Below are 22,264 nucleotides of genomic sequence, written 5' to 3' on the forward strand. Positions count from 1 at the left end.
TGGTTTATTATAATTTGTAATTTTTAATAAATTGGAAAAGTTAGGAACATCTTAGAATATAAGACCAGTTTTTGTAATAGAGTTAAATTAATGAGAAGGCAAGGAGGATGTTAATTTGGCCCACTGTTTGTTTCCTGAACATGAAAGAATCAAAGAGTGGGTCAGCAATGCATTGTCAAGAGGTATATAAAACTGCGCTTTTTTTTAGGAAAATAAAAATGTAAACATTTACATTTTCATTGCTTGTGTTATCTCCTAGAGGACCTTTGGGAATGTTTAGAAGGTGCTAGTGGTAAACCTATAGCAGCGGTGATGAATACCTGGACCAAACAAATGGGATTCCCCCTCATTTATGTGGAAGCAGAACAGGTAAACTTAATAAAAAGTCCTTCAATTTATCTAATATTGTATTAAGTGAAATTCAATCAGTGGTTTCAAATTTATTTTTATGTACTTTAAGAATTCTAGGTGACATTTAAACCAGCCCTCAAAATGCACTCAAATTTACATGATACATTACAGTGTAAGTTAACCTTCCAAAGCCACATCTTAACCTTAAACATGATTGTATCCTATATAATAAAACGCTAATATGCAAATCGACCGAACGGCTGATCACTATGATGTGCACTGACCACCAGGGGGCAGAAGCTCAATGCAGGAGCTGTCCCCTGGTGGTCAGTGCACTCCCACATGGGGAGTGCCACTCAGCCAGAAGCCGGACTCACGGTTGGTGGGAGCCTCTCCTACCTCCAAGGCAGTGCTAAGGAGCAGCGAGCCCGGCTTCTGGCTGAGCGGTACTTCCACAGGGGAGCGGGCCTAAGCCGGCAGTCGGACATCCTCTGAGGGGTCCCGGACTGTGAGAGGGTGCAGGCCGGACTGAGGGGGACACACACCACCACCACCACCACCACCCCCCAATGCACGATGTCATGCACCGGGCCTCTAGTTTTATAATAAAAAGTACACACATTGGAGGACCTCTCAGATTGGCTGTAAACATTTGAAAAGGCAATTTAGTGAATGCATCAATCATATTTGGTGGGAAATAGGAGGGCTCTGTAACAAAAACATTTTGGATTTCTCCCTCTCCCCCTTCCTCTCTCTAAAAATCATGTACTTGACTTTGTTGCTTCTGGCTTTTTAGTTTCCTCCATACTTTTTTGTTTCATTGCAAAGCTTATCCTTTGAAAACAAGGTGTGTGCTTTCTTTTATGCTTATCAGTCATTCTAAAAGTTTGAATTCTGAACATTGAGTTCACATGCTAATCTAAAATAACTTTTTGTAGTATTACTTATTGTTATGTATCCTTTTGAGAACTTTAATCCTTTAAAGTTCTTATCTGGGTACATATCTCTTCTGAGGGACCATATTACATAGAACCTGCTCTTTTATTTAGACTATTGTTATTTTGAAGCCTAAATAAGAAATAGTAACCTTTCACTATTCTATAGCATCATCATCTTCATCATCATTGCATTTTTTGTATACTTATATGACATTTGATAATACTGGTTTTACCTTCTACTTTGTCACAGAAATGTTGCCCCCTCCAAAAAAGAAAAAAAAGTTATACTACTATAGCCTTTGTTTTGTTTCTTTAGGTAGAAAATGACCGATTACTGAAGTTGTCCCAAAGGAAATTCTGTGCCAGTGGACCATATGTTGGTAAGCAAATGGCTATAAGTGGCAGTTGATCAATGACTTTGGATACCATATCAGTAGTGTTCCAACTAATAGGAAATAATTATCCATTTAAAAAAAATTAATAGAATTAAATAAAAACAAGGAAGTGGTAATAGAATAAAAATGAAATCCAGAAAATCAAGAAAGGAGATTCTTGCTGTGGCTGGGTAGGTCAGTTGGTTGGAGCATCGTCCTGATATGCTAAGGTTGTGGGTTTGATCCCTGACCAGGTCACGTACAAAAATCAACCAATGAATGTATAAATAAGTGGAACAACTTATCAACGTCTCTCTCTCTCTGTCTTCCCCCACCACTTTCTCACTCTCTCCCAAATCAATTTTTAAAAATTAAGAAAAGAAAGGAGATTTACAAAGTATATATAATGTCATATTCTTAGATTTTTTTATATTCCATGTCTCTGTGTATGAAGAAGCATAGGAACACCCAAGAAGTGATGCCTCTAGCCTTAATACCTAAAAGAAGACTTGATACACGTTTGTGTGGGTGGCTAATTATTTTTTTAAATTCCTGGGCATAAGTAAGTAAGTAAATAAATAAAGCCCAGTGACTATTTAGATATATTATAGTGCTAGCTCTTATTTTATACTCTCAGCAATCCTGTTAGGTAAGTAAATTATTTCCATTTTACAAATGAGGGAGCTGAAGCATAGGTAGATTAGTAAAATTGCCCAAGGTCATTTTGAGTTAATTCTCTAATGAGTTAAAGAGTAGGAATTCAGCCCACCTGGCATGACTCGGTGGTTGAGCATCGATCTATGAACCAGGAGGTTATGGGTTGATTCCCATTCAGGGCACATGCCTGGTTTGCAGGCTCGATCCCCAGAAGGGGGTGTGCAGGAGGCAGCTGATCAATGATTCTCTCTTATCATTGATGTTTCTATCTGCCCTTCTCCCTTCTTCTCTGAAATCAATAAAAAATATATTTAAAAATAATTTTTAAAAGAGTAGGAATTCAAACAAAATAATTGGATTCCATGAATTTATACCCTTACCACTCATCTCTGCTTTCTTTAAAATATCTCTACATATCATTAGATTCTTTTATCCAAGAAATTAAAGATTATTTGAAAAATAAAAAAATAAAGTTGTCTATACCTTTCAGACTTCCTTTAGAATAGCAGGTCTCAATAGGGGGAGGTGTATATCAGAATCACCAACGCCTTTTCATCTTCAATCCACCACAATATGATGCACTCTACTAAGGTTAAAAGATACAGCCTTCTACCCTCAACCTTCTTTAGCATTTAAAATTACTCTTTTAATAAATATATTTGAAAGTCAGAGGACACGTGTATCATCCAAATAAATCCTTAAGTGTCACAGTTGCCATTTTCTGCCTCACACCTGCAATCTGCACTGTAGGACTGACAGGTTTTGCAGGTTTATCTAATACTCATGACCAATATAGGCAGTGTTAAAACCTGAAATATCCCAGTGTGGAGAGGAAATTTTAATTTGTGGCTTAGCCTGATAGCATAAAGGTATATAACTTATTAAAATGTTTCCTTTGATGTACTATTGGACAGTGACTCTCTTTTGTTTGGCATCTTAATGCAAAGTTAATTTTGCTGTCTGATCCCTAAGAGTATGTATATATCTTACAAAAGCTTTGGCTTTTAGATATGACTTGTCCATGTTGGAATCCAATAGTTCCCAGGGTGTGTCCTGTCTATCAGAAAAATAAAAACCAACCCTCTAGTGTTTCAGTAGTATATAAGGTACTGTTAAAGACTGTACCTTAGTATTTGTTTTTAAATGCTATATGAGGGCTTTCACATACTTGAAATTTCTTTAAGACAGTAAAAATCATTGATGTCTTTATTGCTCTGTAAAGGGAAAACAACAATTAAATTAAAATCACTGTATTTGGCCTGGCCAGTGTTGCTCAGTGCTTAAGCGATGACCCAGGAACCAAGAGGTCACTGGTTCGATTCCCAGTCAGAGCTTGAGCCCCAGTGGGTGTGTGCAGGAGGCAGCCAATCGATAATGTTCCCCTCTCATTGATGTTTCTCTCTCTCTCTATCCCCCTCCCTTCTTCTCTCTGTAAAAATCAATAAAAAAAACGTATTTAAAAAAATCACTCTATTTGTGCCCAGCCAGTGTGGTTCAGTGGTTGAGCATCGACCATGCACCAAGGGGTTACCACTTCAATTCCTGGTTAGGGCACATGCCTGAGTTGCAGGCTCGATCCTGGGTGAGGGGAGTGCAGTAGGCAGCTAATTGATGTTCTCACTCATCAGTGTTTCTCTCTCTCTCTCTCTTTCTCTTCTTCTCTCTCTAAAAAAAGAAAAATATCATTAAAATATGCTTAAAATTACTGTATTTGTGATCCTGCAAGTAAGTAAACTGTTACGTTTGGGGTTTTGTAGACTTTTGTGATTTTGTTAATAAATTCTCTTTTCCTTTGCACCAGTATTAATCAGGTCACCTGAAAGAGTTTTTGTACCATTAAAAATGAGCTATTGGCTTAATAGTTAGGCTCAAGCCTGTGCATAGAATACTAGTCCTCTCTCTCCACCTTACCTTCTTTTTTTACAGTGAGAAATTATTTTTCAAGTTTTCTATTTGTTCTTCTCTTGCTTAAGGAGAAGACTGTCCCCAGTGGATGGTTCCTATCACAATTTCTACTAGCGAAGATCCCAACCATGCCAAACTGAAAATTCTAATGGACAAGCCAGAGATGAATGTGGTTTTGAAGAATGTTAAACCAGACCAATGGGTAAAGGTGAGTCCAGAAATGGCATGGCCATTTTAATCTTATCTAAATTGATTTCTATCTCACTTCTTTTATGCATTTTATGGCTGGTTCTAAATTCTACTGCTTCATATTAGACTAGGACTTGCAAAGAAAAAAATTTCTAAACTTTCCTATGTGAAATGTAGGGCCAGTTTTCAAATAATATTGTCTAGATATTTGCCTTTATGTCAGAGAGTGGTAGATAAGCAGATACAAAGGGATAGCATTAAAGAGGGGGAAAAATAGTAGACTATGTATAAAGTCACACTAACCAAAACTTTGTAGTCTCGAAACTTCAAACTGTCCTATCATTGTAATGACATGTTAATGCCAATGATGTGTTGTCATCGTATGTGTACAACTATAATCAAGTGAGATCAGATGTATAATAATCAGTTTGTGTCACCGAAACGTGAAATTCCTTTAGCTGGTGTTTTAAAACCATTTCATAAAAATAACAGTTGGTGCCCTAGCCAGTTTGGCTCAGTGGATAGAGCGTCAGCCTGTGGACTGAAGGGTCCCAGGTTCAATTCTGGCCAAGGGCACATGCCTGGGTTGCGGGCTCGATCCCCAGTAGGGCGTGCAGGAGGCAGACAATCAATGATTCTCTTATCATTGATGTTTCTATCTCTCTCTCCCTCTTCCTTCCTCTCTGAAATCAATAAAGAAATATATTTAATAAAAAATAACAGTTGGTAAATACTGTTTTTCATTGTTCTATACTTTTCATAATGTAAATATCTACTACAAAATTTTCTCCCAATTGTAGCTTCCTAATAGGAAATATACACTGAGTGGTCAGATTATTATGACCATCTGATGTTTGTAGACAAATTAGCTATAATTTCACACTGAAGTTGCTGGAGGGCCAGACCATTATAAATAGGGAAACAGGTTGTTTACCACAACAGTAGAAGTGATTTTTTTTTGAAGATATGGGTACACAATGCAATTTAACAGCCTTTGAACGTGGGATACACACACACACACACACACATTGGCTGGACTTTTGTGCTTTCTGAAAAGTGTCATTTCTCCCTCTGTTTTAATTTTTATACTCAGTAGAATACTATATTTCCATTTGAAATTATAATCTGGAAGATTAAATAGCTATATGAACATTTTCTTATAAATGAGAAAAAAGTTATGCACACTGATTGTAATTAGGTAAATAAAAGTGTTATTTCTACAGTAAAAGATAAGGTAATCAAAATAATAGTTGTATTAGAATTGTTAGGTGATTTTTTTACTATTGCTATATAAATAGTAAAATATTTGTATCTTATACTATTATTTTATCATTAAAATATTTTGTGTGTAAATACTATCACATATATTTTTGATTGTTGGCAAATAGCCTACAGAGAATGACAGTCAGTGATAACCTCACTTCACAAATCATATGAACTGTTTTTAAGTCCATGTAATTATTTAAAATCTAGGACCTGACATTTGTTATTCTCTTGAGGCTCTGGGCTCAATAGATCAATGTTTGCAAAGGCTTATTAGTCTTCCTTAGAGATTCCACTTTCCAAGTATTTTTACATATAGTAAATATTTTCTACTAGAGGCCTAGTGCATGAATTTGTGCACCGGTGGAGTCCCTCGGCCTGGCCAGCAAGGATCGGGCCAAAGCTGTTTCTCAGGTGATGCACCTCAGAATCGGGCTCCCTTCTCCCTGGTTCCAGGTGCATCACCCAAGAACCGCAGCTGCCCACCAACGCAGCTCGGCAACTCCTGCACTGAGCGTCTGCCCCCTGGTTGTCAGTGCATATCATAGCTACTGGTCGGCTGGTCGCTTAGGCTTTTATATATAGAGATAATCTTAAAACTATTTACTAAGTTTAGAAATAGAAACTTATCCATATCATTTCTTCCCACCATGTTCTTCCTACTTTCCCTCACTTTGGCCTCTACCATGTCAAGTTTGTTTTCTTTTGCCTTTGTATTCATCTCTGACAACTGATTTCTATCTTTATGTGTTGTTTCATTTTAATCCCTATCTGTTGGCATATATGATCCTTGTTATTTTCATCCAGATATACTAAAACCAGAACTCTTTCACACCTACAAAAGATTGACTTAAAAAATAAATGCAACTATTTAATAATATCTACTGGATATCTTTTCAGTTAAACCTGGGAACAGTTGGGTTTTATCGGACCCAGTACAGCTCGGCCATGCTGGAAAGTTTATTACCAGGCATTCGTGACCTTTCTCTGCCCCCTGTGGATCGACTTGGATTACAGAATGACCTCTTCTCCTTGGTGAGCCTTTCTCACATAAAGTGATGGATTTTGTTGATTAAAGGATTTTGTTTTTCCTGGAGTGTCTAACTGAAACATAATTAGAAGAATATAGTTCTTCTTGAAGGTTGAATGCCTTTGGGATTAGAGCAAATGGCTAATTATTAACATGACAAAATTGAATCTATATAATTTACCAGAAACAAATCCCATTTCACTATTCCTAAGTCAGCTTTTTACAACTGTACTTAAACTAGACTTTGTAATGTAGAAATTCTTTTCAATAGAAATAGGTAAGAGTCTTGAAGAAATTTCCCTACTAATATGATTTAAAAAAAATACTTAGTTGATTCAGAATGATTTCTATTTTTCTAAAGTAGTGGTTGTACTTTGCTGGGAAAGTCTAGAATTTTTTAACAACTCTATAATAGCCCATTAGCTTTAGAATTATATTTATATTTGGCTTTGTTCCAGAAAAGATTTAAAGCAGCATTAGTAGTGCTATTTTTATGTCTCCAACATAGGTTAGATAATTTCTAGATGTCTTTGACTGTAATAAAATTGTCAGATTCATCCTAGTGTTCCTTTAAGTTGGACTTGAAGTTTTCCCTCCCCTCTGCAGTAACTGGTTTTGGATTCCTCCTTTGTATAAACACAGATTAGCATTGATGCACAAAACCTCACATCTGCTGATCTCATTGCTGAGAGAGACCTGTCCCAGGAGAGTGGTGTGTTTGTGCAGTTGGCTGTTGTAACAGAAGTTCTTTTTCCTAACTCTCTTAGCTAATTCTGAAAGGACTCTGAATTTGCAGTGCCTTCCACTATGTGTTCTTTTAGAAATGAGTAAAGGACAAGCTAAAGTTGACACAGTTTGCAGGTCCAGTTAGTTTTGAAAGAGCCTCTGTCAAAAACCAAAGCCCCAACTATTTTTGTAACTTTTCTAAACGTATGAAAATTTTCAAAAGAAAAACAAAGCCAAGACCCCTAAAATAGAATAGAAATAGGAAATTAACTGTTTTCTGTCTTTATTTATGTTTTCATTCTCTCCAAACTGGTAGAATTTTAGCATATTTTAAAGTGGCTCTTTTTTAAATAGCAAAAAAATAAATAAGGAATGTTGTCATATAGGATTTTTATTTTATGAAAGTCTAGTGTTCTGAGCTTATGTAGTCTCATTTCCTTTAAAGCAAAGAGATGACTAACTAACTAGCAGTAGTTAATACCAAAAATGCATGCTTGTGTTTTTTGTTTTGTTTTTGTTTGAAGACTAGATTAATTTATGTTTTTTCCTATCCCAGGCTCGAGCTGGAATCATTAGCACTGTAGAGGTTCTAAAAGTCATGGAGGCTTTTGTGAATGAGCCCAATTATACTGTATGGAGCGACCTGAGCTGTAACCTGGGGATTCTCTCAACTCTCTTGTCCCACACAGACTTCTATGAGGAAATCCAGGAGTTTGTGAAAGATGTCTTTTCACCTATAGGGGAGAGACTGGGCTGGGACCCCAAACCTGGAGAAGGTAATGGATGTACTGAATGGAGAAATAATTGATCGGAAATTGTTTCTTTTTATATGTGGTTAACAATGGCAGTAGCCTCATCTTGGTATCTGCTAGATGTTATTATGTATTCAGCTAGCCAGAAATTAAGACTTGGGTCTTTTAAGCCTAGTTGTGAAGTTACATGGGTCACTAACATAAAAACAATGGTGGTTATATTATGTGTACTCATTGCTAAATATGATTTGTGCATAAGCAAATGGTGGAAATGAAAGTCTTTTATAAAGAATTCCAAAAGCCTATTTATAGTCAAGAAAAGCTATAGGGAATTTTGGATTATTTTATTTATTATTATCATAAATACCAGGTACCTTATATACAACTTGTAAAGACACAGGTGCCAGTTTTCTTTTGTGTGTGTGTGTTCATCTTTACCTGAGGATATTTTTTCCATTGTTTTTTGTTGTTGTTGTTTTTTTTAAGAGAGTAGAAGGGAAGGGGAGAAACAGAGAGAAACATTGACGTGAGAGAGACACATCAATTGGTTGCCTCCCATACACGCCTTGACCGTGGCAGGGATTAAGCCTGCAACCAAGGTACATGCCCTTGACTGTAATCAAACCCGAGACCCTTCAGTCCACAGGCCGACACTCTAACCATGGAGCCAAACTGGCCAGGGCAGTGTCAGTTTTCTGAATTAAAGAAGTTATTTGGCCTTCTATGTGTGTTCTCTCCTCTGTGAGAGAATGTTGACAATGGTGACTTCAGGGCTTTAAATATAATTATTTTCTACCATCTGCTAATAACTAAAGGTGGTATTTCCTCCTGACCAGTCTTGTTCTGGGAGGCAAACACTATTCTGACTTCTTCAATGCTATACTAATATTGTCTCTTCTAGAACTTTATGTAAATGAAATCATTACATATATATTCTGTTCTTATATCTGGCTTCTGTCACTCAGTATGATGTTCTTGTCACTCACTATGATCCAGGTTGTTCATTCCTTTTTATTGCTTAGGAGTATTTCATTGTGTGAATATACCACAACTTTATCTGGCCACTGTACTGTTGCAAATCCATCAGATTTGTATTAATTCTTTAAAAAATATAACCAATATCCCATAAAATGCACCCTTCAAAGTATACAGTTCAGTGGTTTTTAGTATGTTCACAAGGTTGCACAACCATTACTATCATCTAATTCCAGAGCAATTTCTTTAACCTCATAAGAAACTCCATAACAATTGCCCGTCATTTTCCATTCTCTGGCAACCCCAGTCTCAGGCAACCACTAATGTGCTTTCTATCTCATGGATTTGCCTAATCTGTACATTTTACATAAATGAAGTCATGCCATTTGTGGCCTTTTGTGTCTAGCTTCTTTCACTTAGCATGTTTTCAAGGTTCATCCATGCTTCATATATCACTTCATCCCTTTTTATACTTGAAATAATATTTCATTATATGGATATACAGTACCACATTTAGTTTGTCTATTCATCAGTTGATAGGTGTTTGGATTATTTCCACTTTTTTACTATTATGACTGCTGCTATGAACATTTGTATACAAGTTTTTGTGTGGACATATGCTTTCATTTCTCTTGGGTATATACTTAAGAGTGGAATTGCTGGGTCATATGGTAACTCTATGTTTAACCTTTTGAGTAATTGCAAGACTGTTTTTCAGAGTGGCCACACTATTTTACATTCCCACCAGCAATGTATGAGGATTCTAATTTCCCCATGTCCTTGTCAACATTTGTTATTATCTGTCTTTTTTATTCTAGCCATCCTATTGGGTGTGAAGTGGTACTTCATTGTGGTTTTGATTTGCATTTACCTAATGATCAATGATGTTGAGCATCTTTTATGTGCTTTTTGGCCATTTACATATCTTTGGAGTAATAAATCTGTCAAATTTTATTTTTAAAATCTAAATTTTTAATTTCTTATATGCAGTGTATTAGTACTGTATGTGGCCTTTCCCTGAATCTTGGGTTAAAATTGCATGATCTAAGCCTGTTCTTTCACACATAATCCTTAGCTGTGTAACTACCTAGACGGAGTAAACATTTAGTAAATTTAGATAGCTGGCATTTGTGAATATAGACAACGTTAGCAATTTATTTGCTTGTCTGGTCTGTTTAGCACTTCATTTCACTCATATGATTTGATCAACTTAAACCAAGTGCTCTTTCAACTACTAAGGTTATTGATTCTGTTATTCAAGACTGTAGATATGATATAACACAATTATAAGATATCTAGGTGGCATATTTGTATAAATAGGCTTTTTAAGTAATTCTTTGTCTCTTTTACTTCTCAATCAGGTCATCTAGATGCACTCCTGAGGGGCTTGGTCCTGGGCAAACTAGGAAAAGCAGGACATAAGGCAACATTAGAAGAAGCTCGTCGTCGGTTTAAGGACCATGTGGAAGGGAAACAGATTCTCTCCGCCGATCTGAGGAGTCCTGTAGGTTTTCATAATGAATTACTTTAATTTCTAGGTAACTGCATCATTCTTTGAAGTGTGGAACATATTTAATAGTAACTAAAAAGGACCTAAGTACTGACCTGCAAATCATGTCTGACCCTGTTTTAATATGTTCTATTTAAGTGATTTGTAGTCAGCTTCTCATTTGTTTCAAATTTCTCGGTCTGCACTGTGGTGCTGAACGGTGATTATCAAAGCACATTCCCCTGAGAAAGCTGTTGTGCTCTGCTGTTACTTACTACATGCCATCTGCCTTTCTGGTTCATGTGGACTCTTAGCTCCTTGCCACAATTTGTATGTAACATCAACACATGGCTATTCACAATTTTTTTTTACTTGCTTTCTGTCTTTTCTTAACTTTAGAATATTTGGAAGAGATATATTTAATTAGATGCCTTCTTTTTTGTTCCTATATTCTCTTGTAGGTCTATCTGACTGTTTTGAAGCATGGTGATGGCACTACCTTAGACATTATGATAAAGGTGAGTAAATTTGGAAAGGGCTCCCATTTTCTGCTTTTGAACTTGGATTGACACAGCTAGTATGAACTTTATGTGGTTTTTCAAAAAAAAAGTCCCGGCAAAAGAAATATATACAGTTATGCATAATTGCAGGCACAAAATATTAAGAAACTATGGGATCCTATATAATAAAAGGGTAATATGCAAATCGACCAAATGGCAGAACGACCGGTTGCTATGACATGCACTGACCACCAGGGGAAGACACTCAACATAGAAGCTGGGCTGACAGATGGTAAGCACAGCGGTGGTGGCGGGAGCCTCTCCCACCTCCACAGCAGTGCTAAGGATGTCCGACTGACGGCTTCGGCCCGCTTCCTGCACCCGAGGGCTCCCAGACTTCCAAAGAGTGCAGGCGGCTGGGCTGGACGCATGGCCCCGCCCCCAGTGCACAAACGTCATGCACCTGGCCTCTAGTAAATATATAATGTCTGTTCATGTATACTACCAATATGATACAAAAAGTAAAACAATTTTTTACTTCTTTTTACTCACCAGTTTATGTATCTTAAATCTTAAGACTGAAATGTTCATTTATTTTGATTAACAAGTCAGGTTCTTAAAATTTTCCCCTTCAATGTAAACTTACTTGGGGTTCTGCCCATTTAAAACAAAAGGTTTGTTTCTGTGCTTAGAAAAGAAATAGATGATTGATCAGGTATCTCAAGGGTTTAAACTATGCCATTGCCTCTTATGAATGGACAGGAAATTAATTCACCTGACTGCATATCCTCTGTCGTTTCCCTAGGGTGGCTAGCATATAATTAAACTCTGGCTTAGAAAAAATATAGGCAAAACTTTCCATGTCCTTATAATGGCAGTGGCCTGTTTGAAAGTCCTAATACTGTGGGACAGGTGATATCTCTAGTCCCTATCCATGCATTTATCTGTCTAAGAAACAACTTGACTATATTGGTTGCATTAGAGATGGAGGGAGCTGAGTCTTCTTATTACCATCAAGTAAAATGTGCATAATGTGCTAAATACTCAAATTATCTATCAGACCTATAACACTCATGCATTGAAAGAGCCACACTTAGGGGGATGAACAGGATAGGAGTGTGATGTGCTTTAATACTTCACCTGTAATATATTAAGAATATTTACTGATCCCAAATGGATCAGAATTGCAAATCTAATTTCCAGTATTTTAGTTTTAAGCAAATCCTATTTATATGATTAGAATGTTCTGAAAAATATAAACTTGATTTGTTTAAGAAACTCCATCTCAAAATGTACTCCTTTAACTACCCATCTTGTGCAAGGTTTTCCTTCCTAATAATGTACAATTATATTTTGGGTTTACCTTTCAACTAAATGACATTAAGATTCCTTCTCATTCTTAATAATCTGTGAGCCTGTACACTATAAATCATATATTTCTTTGCATATAAAATGAGATATTTATGGGTTTTGTCGATGCCATAAAGGGTATGAGACAAAATAGGGGTTCTAAAAATTTCATGACTGAAAATTGACATTTTCATGTCATGGCGTAATTTTAAGAATTTATACTGGTATGTATATTTAACAAGAATTTGCATCTGTTTAACACAAGGGAACTCAATAATTCAGTTTTACTATGAAATAGCTCTCATTTGAAGACAGAATCAGGTTGGTGTTTTTTTTTTAATGTGTTTTTTTAATGTGAGAGAGAAAGGGGAAGAGAGGAAAAAAACACATCGATTTGTTGTTACACATATTTATGCATTCATTGGTTGTTTTGTGTTAGTGCCTGACTGGGGATCGAACCCACAAGCAACCTTGGCTTATTGGGATGCTCTAACCAACTGAGCTACTCAGCCAGGGTCCAGAGTCAAAGTTCTTTAAAAAACAACAAAAAAACAGTTCATGAGAGAGGTTTTTTGTTGGTAATTTAAGAATAATGAGGCAAGATAAAAATAACTTTAATTCAAAGTATATTTGAAATGGGGTGTTATGGTGCCATCTAGTGGACTAGTGTAACAGCTTCTCCTTGGGGGGGAAAAATGCTTTCTAAAAGCCCAAGTTCAGACGTTGAGTACTAGAGCTGAAAAGGACCTTAGAAATCATCTGTCCACCCCGCTCATTTTACAGATGGGGAAACTGAGACCCGGAGAGGTTAAGGACTTAGTCAAGATCACACAGCTAGTTAGAGGCAAACTGGGACTAGAACCCAGATCACCTGACTTCCTATCTATTTTACCACACTGCTGCTCAAAAGAGTCCAAAGGAAAGGAAGAGGAAACTGGGAGCTGTGATGGGGTCTCCAGACACTGGTCAGTGTTAAATCTTTAGGGGGAAAAACGGTCAAGAGAGTCTATAAATTAAGTTGTCTACGAGAAGTATTTCATATACCTTTGTAGCCCTAATTTTAAAAAATATATAATAATATTTTGTTTCTGATTATGAAAGAAGATTTTGTATATTAACTATGAAAGAGTAGACACTAGAAAAATAGAAAGAAAAAATAAAACTTACCTGTAATTTTAAAATATCAGATCACAAAAATAGCAGGTGTAACATGATCTTATTCCTGATTTGGTAATGTACGTATAGTAGTATTTTGATTTTTTCTTTGTACTTCTCTATTTTCTTAATATTCTGCATTCAATATGTGCTGCTTCTTGCAGTCTAAAAATGTTATGATGCAGATTCTCACTGGTTAGAAACCATTATTAATTAATGTTAACATTTTGATTGGTTTTCAGGGATTTTTTTTCCCCTTCACATTAAACTTTTAAAAATTAAGAATAATTTTGCTTTATCTCTCTCCTTTTTCCATTTAATGTATCAAGAACATGTTTATGTCATCAAACATTCTTAAAATGTTATTTTCAATAATGCATTTTATGTATTTTTTACTGTTCTATATTAAATTGATGATCATCAGTGGTATTAGTAGTGACTAGTTTGTTCATATAACATGGAACATTAGTCAGACATCTATGGTGTAAAGAGTTTGGCCATGAAGTGTTTACCCCTTAGATCTTGATGTAAACTGCTCAGAACTGAGGAGAAGCCATTCATATAGTGAGCACTTATATATAGTGACTTACGAAAATGGCATGAGAAATTTAGTGCCAAACATCTTAAAAGGTATTCTTTTGTTAATTTTATGCCCTGCAATCTTAGCCAGTGAGAATCTAGAGCAAAAGTTGCACCATATTGGGGAAGAAGCTCATATAAGCATATGCATAACTTTCAAGGGAGATTTAACTATCTCTATCTTTATTTTTTCATTATAGCTTCACAAGCAAGCAGATATGCAGGAAGAGAAAAACCGAATTGAAAGAGTCCTTGGGGCTACTCTTTCACCTGAATTGATTCAAAAAGTCCTCACGTTTGCACTTTCGGTAAGTTACAATGAAAACTGCTTTTAGAGGGAATTGTTACCCACTGATCTGTAGCAAGTGTCTTTGATCCAGTGTCTTCTTGATTTGCCTTAACCATAGAGTAAGGCTTCCTTTTAGTGTAGGAAAACTGGAATGAGTTTGTTACTGACCTCTATATCTCCCTCTGGTGGTGAGAATCAAAATAGTTGGGAGAGGAAAGAAACTGGAAAGCTGCCTGTCTCTTCCCTTTTTTACCCTGTGGAAGCCCTAGCAAGTATTTCTTGAGCAACCCGTTTGTACCTGTCTCAATGCCTTATTATCAGTTTGGCTGATCTTTAGGTTAAATTCCTCTTTGTTGGAAGCTTCGGGTGCCAGTTATTGCTAAAACAGGGAACATTATCTTCAAGCTTATCTTCAAGCGATTACTTGGGTTCCTCAACATTTGCTCTTTCTGGTACTAGAAGATGCTTAGGTTACAGTAGACTTTTAGTTCTCTTTCTATTTTTAGGAAGAGGTACGTCCACAGGATACTGTATCAGTAATTGGTGGAGTGGCTGGAGGCAGCAAACATGGAAGGAAGGCTGCTTGGAAATTTATAAAGGACAACTGGGAAGAACTTTATAATCGATACCAGGGAGGATTCTTAATATCCAGACTAATAAAGGTATGTGAAGATATTTATTTTGAGTAGCTTGCTTATCATGGATGTTATTGAGAGACACCCATGATTCACTAGACCCATAGATTATGGTCTTTGCTCTTTAAGAGTTTCCTTAGTTATTAGTCTTATTAAAGGGCATCTCCATCATCCATCCTGCACCCTCTAGAATAAACTGAAGTAGGGAGAGAATAGAATGGGGTTTTTTTAGTTGGTTCCAAGCCTCTTTTAGTTGCACTTACTATTTAAACCATTGTGTGTGTTTTTTTCAGCTATCAGTTGAGGGATTTGCAGTTGATAAAATGGCTGGAGAGGTTAAGGTAAGGAAAATACTGTTAACTTTTCACTTCTCAATCTATTAAATAAAAACACTAACCAAACTATAATCATAGTATGTAGGGGTAATGAATGTTAGTATCTCCTTTTATTGCTTAGAGAAAGACAGCTTAGGTGATTCTTTAATGCCTGAAGAATTTAGGGTTGGAATCAACTTTGAGGGAGTTGAAATATGGTTGAAAGAATATGGAACTTGGAGGCAGTTGACCTGGGTGTAAAACTCTGCTCTGCTCTGTGTTAGCTATTCAACATCAAGCAAGTTTTTTAACCCCTATGAGCCTGTCTCCTCATCTGTAAAATGGGGTGATGATAAGATTATTATTTAGATTAAGTATCACAGTGGGGCTGGAACAGAGTAGGTCTGTCATGTTAACTTTTTCCCTTTTTAAAAAAAATTTTTTTTATTGATTTCAGAAAGGAAGAGAGATATAGAAACATCAATGATGAGAAGAGAGAGAATCATTGATTGGCTACCTCCTGCACACCCCCTACTGGGGATTGAGCTCACAACTGGGGCATGTGCCCTTGACCAGAATCGAACCCAGGACCCTTCAGTCTGCAGGTCAACACTCTATCCACTGAGCCAAACTGGCTAAGGCAGCTTTTTCCCTTTCTAATAACCTATGTAGGTGACTCTGTAGGAACTCCTCTTAGCCTTTAAAATGTTGACAATCAGTACAGTGATAAAGTTTGGCATTTAGGGGAGAAATCTACACTGATTAGGAAAATGTTACCTTTAAGCCTTCCATTGCTTTTAATTGTGAAGTATTTTTAAAGTGTCACTTTCACCTTCAACATTTGAAGGCAAGGGGGTTATCTGGTATGGATTTGGAAGATAATGTTTGGTTCACTCTGTGAGCCATTGTTAAAAACTTTTAAGATCTTGAGAAAACAGTGAAAGACTTGATCTCTGCCTTCATTTATATTGTGCATTGTATTAAGTGAACAATTCAGATAAGTACTCTGAAGGAGAAATACACACAATGTGTTTGGAGGGGAAGGCAGTGGCCAATTTAAGTCTATAAGGTAGGTAGAGGCCAGACCGTGGAGGACCTTGTAGGCCATATTAAAATGTTCCTGAGAATTACCCAGGGTGTGGCTCAGTGGTTGATCATTAACCCATGCACCAAGAGGTTGCTGGTTCAATTCATGGTCGGGGTACATGCCCAGGTTTCAGTCTTGATCCCACCCAGTACAGGGCATGCAGGAGGCAGCCAATCAATGTTGATGTTTCTCTCTCATTGATGTTTGTATCTCTCTCTCCCTCTCCCTTTCTCTCTAAAGTCAATAAAAACATATTTAAAAAATTAATGGAAAGCCTTTGAATGGCTTTAAAAAAAAAAGGGAGTGACTTGCCCAGCTGGGTGTGGCTCAGCGGTGAGCGTCAACCCAGGAACCAAGAGGTCACAGGTTTTATTCCTGGTCAGGGCATATACCCGTGTTGCAGGCTCAATCCCCAGTAGAGGGTGTGCAGGAGGCAACCGACCAATGTTTCTCTCTCATCATTAATGTTTCCATCTCTCTCCCTCTCTCATTTCCTCTCTAAAATCAATAAAAATATATTCATCATTGATGTTTCTATATTTCTCTCCCTCTCCCTTCCTCTCTCTAAAATCAATTAAAAAATAAATATAAACCAGTTTAGAAAAAGAAAAAAGGAGGACCTGATCTGGTTTGTATTTTTAAAATTTCAGCCTGGCTGCAATAGTTTGAAAGGGAGAAGAGAAGATGTTGGGAAGCTAACTCTCCAAGCAAGAATGATATAGTAGCTTGGAGGAGGTGAAGTAATGAAAGAGATTCAGGGGCCTGATTTTGTTAACCTCCCTCCTTCCCTCCCTCCCTCTCTCCCTCCCTCCCTTCCTTTCCTTTCCTTATTTATTTTTTATTGGTTTCAGAGAGAAGGGAGAGGTAGAGAGAGATAGAAACATCAATGATGAGAGGGAATCATTGATTGGCTGCCTCCTGCACACCCCCCCACTGGGGACCAAGCCCACAACCCGGGTATGTGCCCTTGATCGGAATCGAACCTGGGACCCTTCAGTCCGCAGGCCGATGCTCCATCCACTGAGTCAAACCAGTTAGGGCTGTTAATCTTTAATTCAACAAATATTTACTGAATGGCTTCTCTGTGTTGTGAACCTATCTGGGGGCAGGGAGAGTTGCAGATAATTCCCAGGTTTCTCTTGTGTAAATGGTGGTGCTGTAATAAGAGGAAGTCTAGCATCTTACTCAGGCCCTAAGAATCGAACCATGATAAGGAGACTTGGGGGAGGGGCCATTGTCATCTATATAAATAAGGTTGATTTCTAAAAGGTCTAGACTTAATCTGATGAATTAGTCATTCTCTCTAGTTCAAAGGGAAGACCCCATCCTTTTGCTGGTTGGTATTTAAGAGTTGTTTTGTTTTCGGTGAAACCAGGTAGACTTCATTAGAAAATTAATTCAATCTTGACTCAATAAGCATTATAATAAATTATAATAAAATTATAAATAAATTATAATAAAATAGTTTTATTGTGTGAAAAATGTGAGTCAATGGAGCATTAAATTATTAGGGTATAGCAGCAATATAAGTTTCTTGGTTTTATCCCTTACAAATCTTTATCTGAAGCAGCCAAAATGTGTTGAGTCCTTCAGTACTCTGTGACAACTGCTTATATGCATTGTCTCTTTAATCTTCTGGAGTAAATATTTTCTCATAGATGAGAAGACAGACTTAGAGCAGTTAATTTACTCAGTCATAGACTAGTACATGATCAAGTCTAGAATCAAGTTTCAAGCCTGATTCCAAAGCCTAGAGTAACCACTGGACAGTGAGTCTAAATCTAAAGAAAGGTTATAAGGCCTGGCTGGCATGGCTCAGTGGTTGAGCAGAGCATTGACCTATGAATCAGGAGGTCACAGTTCAATTCCCAGTCGGGGCACATGCCGGGGTTGTGGACTTGATCCCCAATGAGGGGTGTGCAGGAGGCAGCTGATCAGTGGTTCTCTCTCACTGATGTTTCTATCTCTCCCTCTCCTTTCCTCTCTGAAATAAAAATATATTTTTTAAAAAAAAGAAAGGTTGGCCCTAGCTGGTTTGGCTCAATGGATAGTGTCCACCTGTGGACTGAAGGGTCCCAGGTTTGATTCCTGTCTAGGGCACATGCCTGGTTGCGGGCTGGATCCTGCAGGAGGCAGCCAATCAATGATTCTCTCTCCCTCTCCCTTCCTCTCTGATGTCAATAAAAATATACTATTAACTTTTTATTAGGTTTTAAGCATATAATACTTAAGGGAGAATTCCTGTAGGCAGGTCCAAGAAGCTGCTTGTTTCTTTTAGTCTGGGGATGGCAGTGATAAATTGTCATGAGTGAAGGTTATGATTTCTTTACAAACGAGCAGGTGTTTTTTCAGGACCCCTTACTATTGCTAGTAATAATCGTACATTCTGGGTTGTTTATACCAGGCTTTCTTCGAGAGTCACCCAGCTCCTTCAGCTGAGCGTACCATCCAGCAGTGTTGTGAAAATATCCTGCTGAATGCTGCGTGGCTAAAGCGAGATGCTGAGAGCATCCACCAGTACCTCCTTCAGCGAAAGGCCTCACCACCCACAGTGTGAACCCTGAGCACGCTGCCACTACGGTTCTGCTGCTTCGCTGCCGGGATAAGGTGGAGCTACCGAACAGCTGATTCATATACCAAGAATTTGGAGTCTTCTTTCAAACCAGTGGGGGTTGGACAATGAATGTAGTTAACTGGTTCCTGCTCACACTCCAGAATTAAGTTCTATTGAAAAAGGAAAATCAGCAATTCAGCAAAAAAAAAAAAAAAAGAATAAAAAATAAAACTGTAAATATGATAGTAATAAAATAGAGCATAATGAAACTGTGAAACTTCCTGAAGCCTTGTCAAGTGGTTAAAAGTATTTAACACTCTCCTGTTAATGACAGATGTTCTGTTTTTATAACCTACCAAAAGGAAACTAGAGGCTTCTGGGCGAAGAGGATATTTGTGAAGTGGGTTCTGCAAGCAGCCTACAAGCCAAGGGTAGTGTCCATTGCGGAATGGTTAAACATGAAAGACTGATAGCTGGTATAATATAGAGTCTGTGCATAATTCCAAGTGGGTTTTTGGGGGTTTTGGGGGGGTTTTTTTGGCATGGGGACTGATCAGGAGACATATTTTCCTGCATAACTCAATCCAATCCAAGGATTGTAGTTTTCCTCCTTGCCTTCCCTTCTGTGTGACCCCTTGGCAAAAAAAGAAAAAAAGAAGAAGAAAAAGAAGGTTAAAAAAAAAACACTTATCCTGGTCTGGGTTTTTCCTCCCCTTAGTTCCACCCCCAGCACCCACCCCCGGTGTCCTTCTTAGAGATAACGAAATAATAAGGAAACATCTTTTATAGCCACATTAAATAAGAGAAACTGATATACATTATTTTTTCTTTCTTTTTTAAGATTACTTTTAAGAACCCTGAAAGGCATATAGGTGAGACTATAGAAATGAAAAGGTTTTCAGCCAGGCCTTTCTGAAGGAGTTATTCTGCTAAAAATGGTCTTAGTTGTCTTGTAGGCCAACTATCAGACCTCTTATTGACAGTATCCGCACTGGCTTCTCCGGGTTCATTGGGGGCATGTAAGAAGCCAATGGTCACTGCTGCAGGCCTATTTATTAGTGGTAACTGGTTAAAAGCAGCAACAAAGACTATACGCCTGTGGTGTGCCACTCTCTGCTTCAACAGTGCACCCTACTGACAAGCCTCACCTATCTAATCCAGTGCGTTTTAACTCTACATCTCATTCCTGTCTCTGTCCCTACAATTTTTCTTTTCTTTTTCCCCCTCTTTTCCTTTTATTTTTTCTTTAAAAATATTTTTGTGTTATTAACAGAAATTCATATTTGGTGTGGCTTAACTGTATTTCAGAAGGTCATCAGATTGTGAGACTGCTTCCTTGAAACATTTTTGTGCTATTGTTTTAAAAAAATAATAATTAAAAAACAGTTGGCGTTAATAAAAATGTCAATGTGAAACGGATGTCATGATTTATTTATTTTATCTATTTGATTAGAAACTAAAAAGTTTCCTATCATTCAGTAGGATTGTAAGTTTCACTACCATTGGATTTTTTTGAGTCTAAGAAAATCTAGTTCCTGAATTCCTAATGAATAGTACCTAAACAGAAAAATCCTAAGATTCCTTCTTAATTAGTTCTGAATTCTCAAAAATCTCTTAGAGCTCATTAGAGTCAGCATTCATGAGTTGAGATCTTTATTAAGGCTTCCTTATACAGGAGCCAAGCTCAGGGCTGTTCTGTGGACTCTAGGCATGTGCTTAAGGAAGCTGCAAAACAGGTTCACAAAAGACTGAGAAGAATTCCGCTTTAATAAAATAACTCAATTTTACATCAGAAATTCTGGAAAGTCTCTCTCCTCCCCACCACCCTCTCTCCCCACTCTTTCTCCCTTCTCTTTTCTTTCTCCCCTAAAAAAAAAATAAAAAGAATTCTGGAAAGAAAACATTTTTGTCTCAGCATACATGTAAGCTTTGTACAGTGTAACAGTTCAGTTTGAATTGTGTTGGGGGAGAGGTTGTGCTGGACGTCTTCCATTTGCCCTTCAGCCGTGAGTTGTTGACCCATGTGTATGGCATTAACAAGCCCCTTTGCCCTCTCACTCAGGTTGTGTTGATGCAATTAGTAAACCCTCAGATGATCAAAAGGCCTGAGAAAAGGATGGTCAGGAAATCTATTCTGGCTTCCCCATTGCCAGGTCACATGGGCTGTCTAAGTCCCTCTACCAAAGACCGTTACCCTATTACGCAGCCCTCTCTAGCTTCTAGCTCCTCCTCTCTGCCCCTTCAAACCCAGGGACATAAAGGACAACTCCTTAACCAGCTCTGGATTATTCCATCATTCCTTGTTGGTTTCCCTGAACGCTGCCCATGTCTTTGTAAATAGTCCCTTTATTAAACCCTCCTCAAGTTATCCAGTTTGAGTGTGTTCTCTCTTTTCTACTAATATTTTGACTGATTTGGACACCAGAGTCCTGATTTTTAAAGGTCTTGATCTAACCTTTTTTGTGTCAGGTATTTTAATTTATTATTAGTCTTCCAAATAGCTCCCTATCATAGGTAATATACTCATTTCACAGATAAAAAAGCAGGCTTAGAAAAATTAGGCAAAGTAGTTATTTTGCACATAACATTCAGAACCAGTGGTTAACCCAAGCTTGACAGTATCCAAAACCTGTGTTCTTCCAGCTAGTTGTCATGCTTCCACAGAAGATCATATAGTCAGACTCTACCCAGACAATAGCTTTAAGATATTTAATGATTTTCCTTTTCCCTAATATTTCTTGGTTTACACTTTAGTGGAAATCAGAACATTGGAAAGACGAATGTGTTGATCCTCCGTGTGGAGAATTTTATTTATTTACTAGAGGCCTGATGCACGAAATTCGTGCGAGAGTAGGCCTTCCTTCCCCCAGCTGCCGGCACCAGCTTCCCTGTGGCACCCAGGACCCTGGCTTCCCTCGCAGTCCCAGCTTCATCCAAAGGACATCCAGTCTAATCAGCATATTATGCTTTTATTATTACAGATTTTAAAAATTTAATTGGGGTGACCTTCGTCTATATCAGCGGTTCTGAACCTGTGGGTTGCGACCCCTTTGGGAGTCGAACAACCCCAGAAAACATATATAATTACATATTGTTTTTGTGATTAATCACTATGCTTTAATTATGTTCAATTTGTAACAATGAAATTGGGG

General features: G+C 37.5%; 1 protein-coding gene across 3 annotated transcripts in view; it reads left to right on the top strand.

Moving 5' to 3' along the window:
• The window catches only part of NPEPPS (aminopeptidase puromycin sensitive), a 53,219-nt gene extending 32,692 nt beyond the window's left edge, over window positions 1-20,527 (top strand). For 2 of the 3 annotated variants that reach the window (XM_005861921.2, XM_014536181.1), the window contains 11 exons: window positions 260-369; window positions 1,606-1,669; window positions 4,294-4,433; window positions 6,578-6,712; window positions 7,990-8,209; window positions 10,522-10,664; window positions 11,111-11,167; window positions 14,434-14,541; window positions 15,029-15,184; window positions 15,451-15,498; window positions 18,963-20,527. In XM_005861921.2, coding sequence (XP_005861983.1) covers window positions 260-369; window positions 1,606-1,669; window positions 4,294-4,433; window positions 6,578-6,712; window positions 7,990-8,209; window positions 10,522-10,664; window positions 11,111-11,167; window positions 14,434-14,541; window positions 15,029-15,184; window positions 15,451-15,498; window positions 18,963-19,115 — 1,334 coding nt within the window. In that variant the 3' untranslated portion in view covers window positions 19,116-20,527. Of the gene's footprint in view, window positions 1-259; window positions 370-1,605; window positions 1,670-4,293; window positions 4,434-6,577; window positions 6,713-7,989; window positions 8,210-10,521; window positions 10,665-11,110; window positions 11,168-13,282; window positions 13,465-14,433; window positions 14,542-15,028; window positions 15,185-15,450; window positions 15,499-18,962 lie in introns of those variants that run through there. The other variant, XM_014536182.1, reaches the window with a different exon arrangement.
• Window positions 20,528-22,264: the final 1,737 nt, after the last annotated feature.

The sequence above is a fragment of the Myotis brandtii genome, unplaced genomic scaffold (genome assembly GCF_000412655.1).
Source record: "Myotis brandtii unplaced genomic scaffold, ASM41265v1 scaffold157, whole genome shotgun sequence".
Taxonomy (NCBI): Eukaryota; Metazoa; Chordata; class Mammalia; order Chiroptera; family Vespertilionidae; genus Myotis; species Myotis brandtii.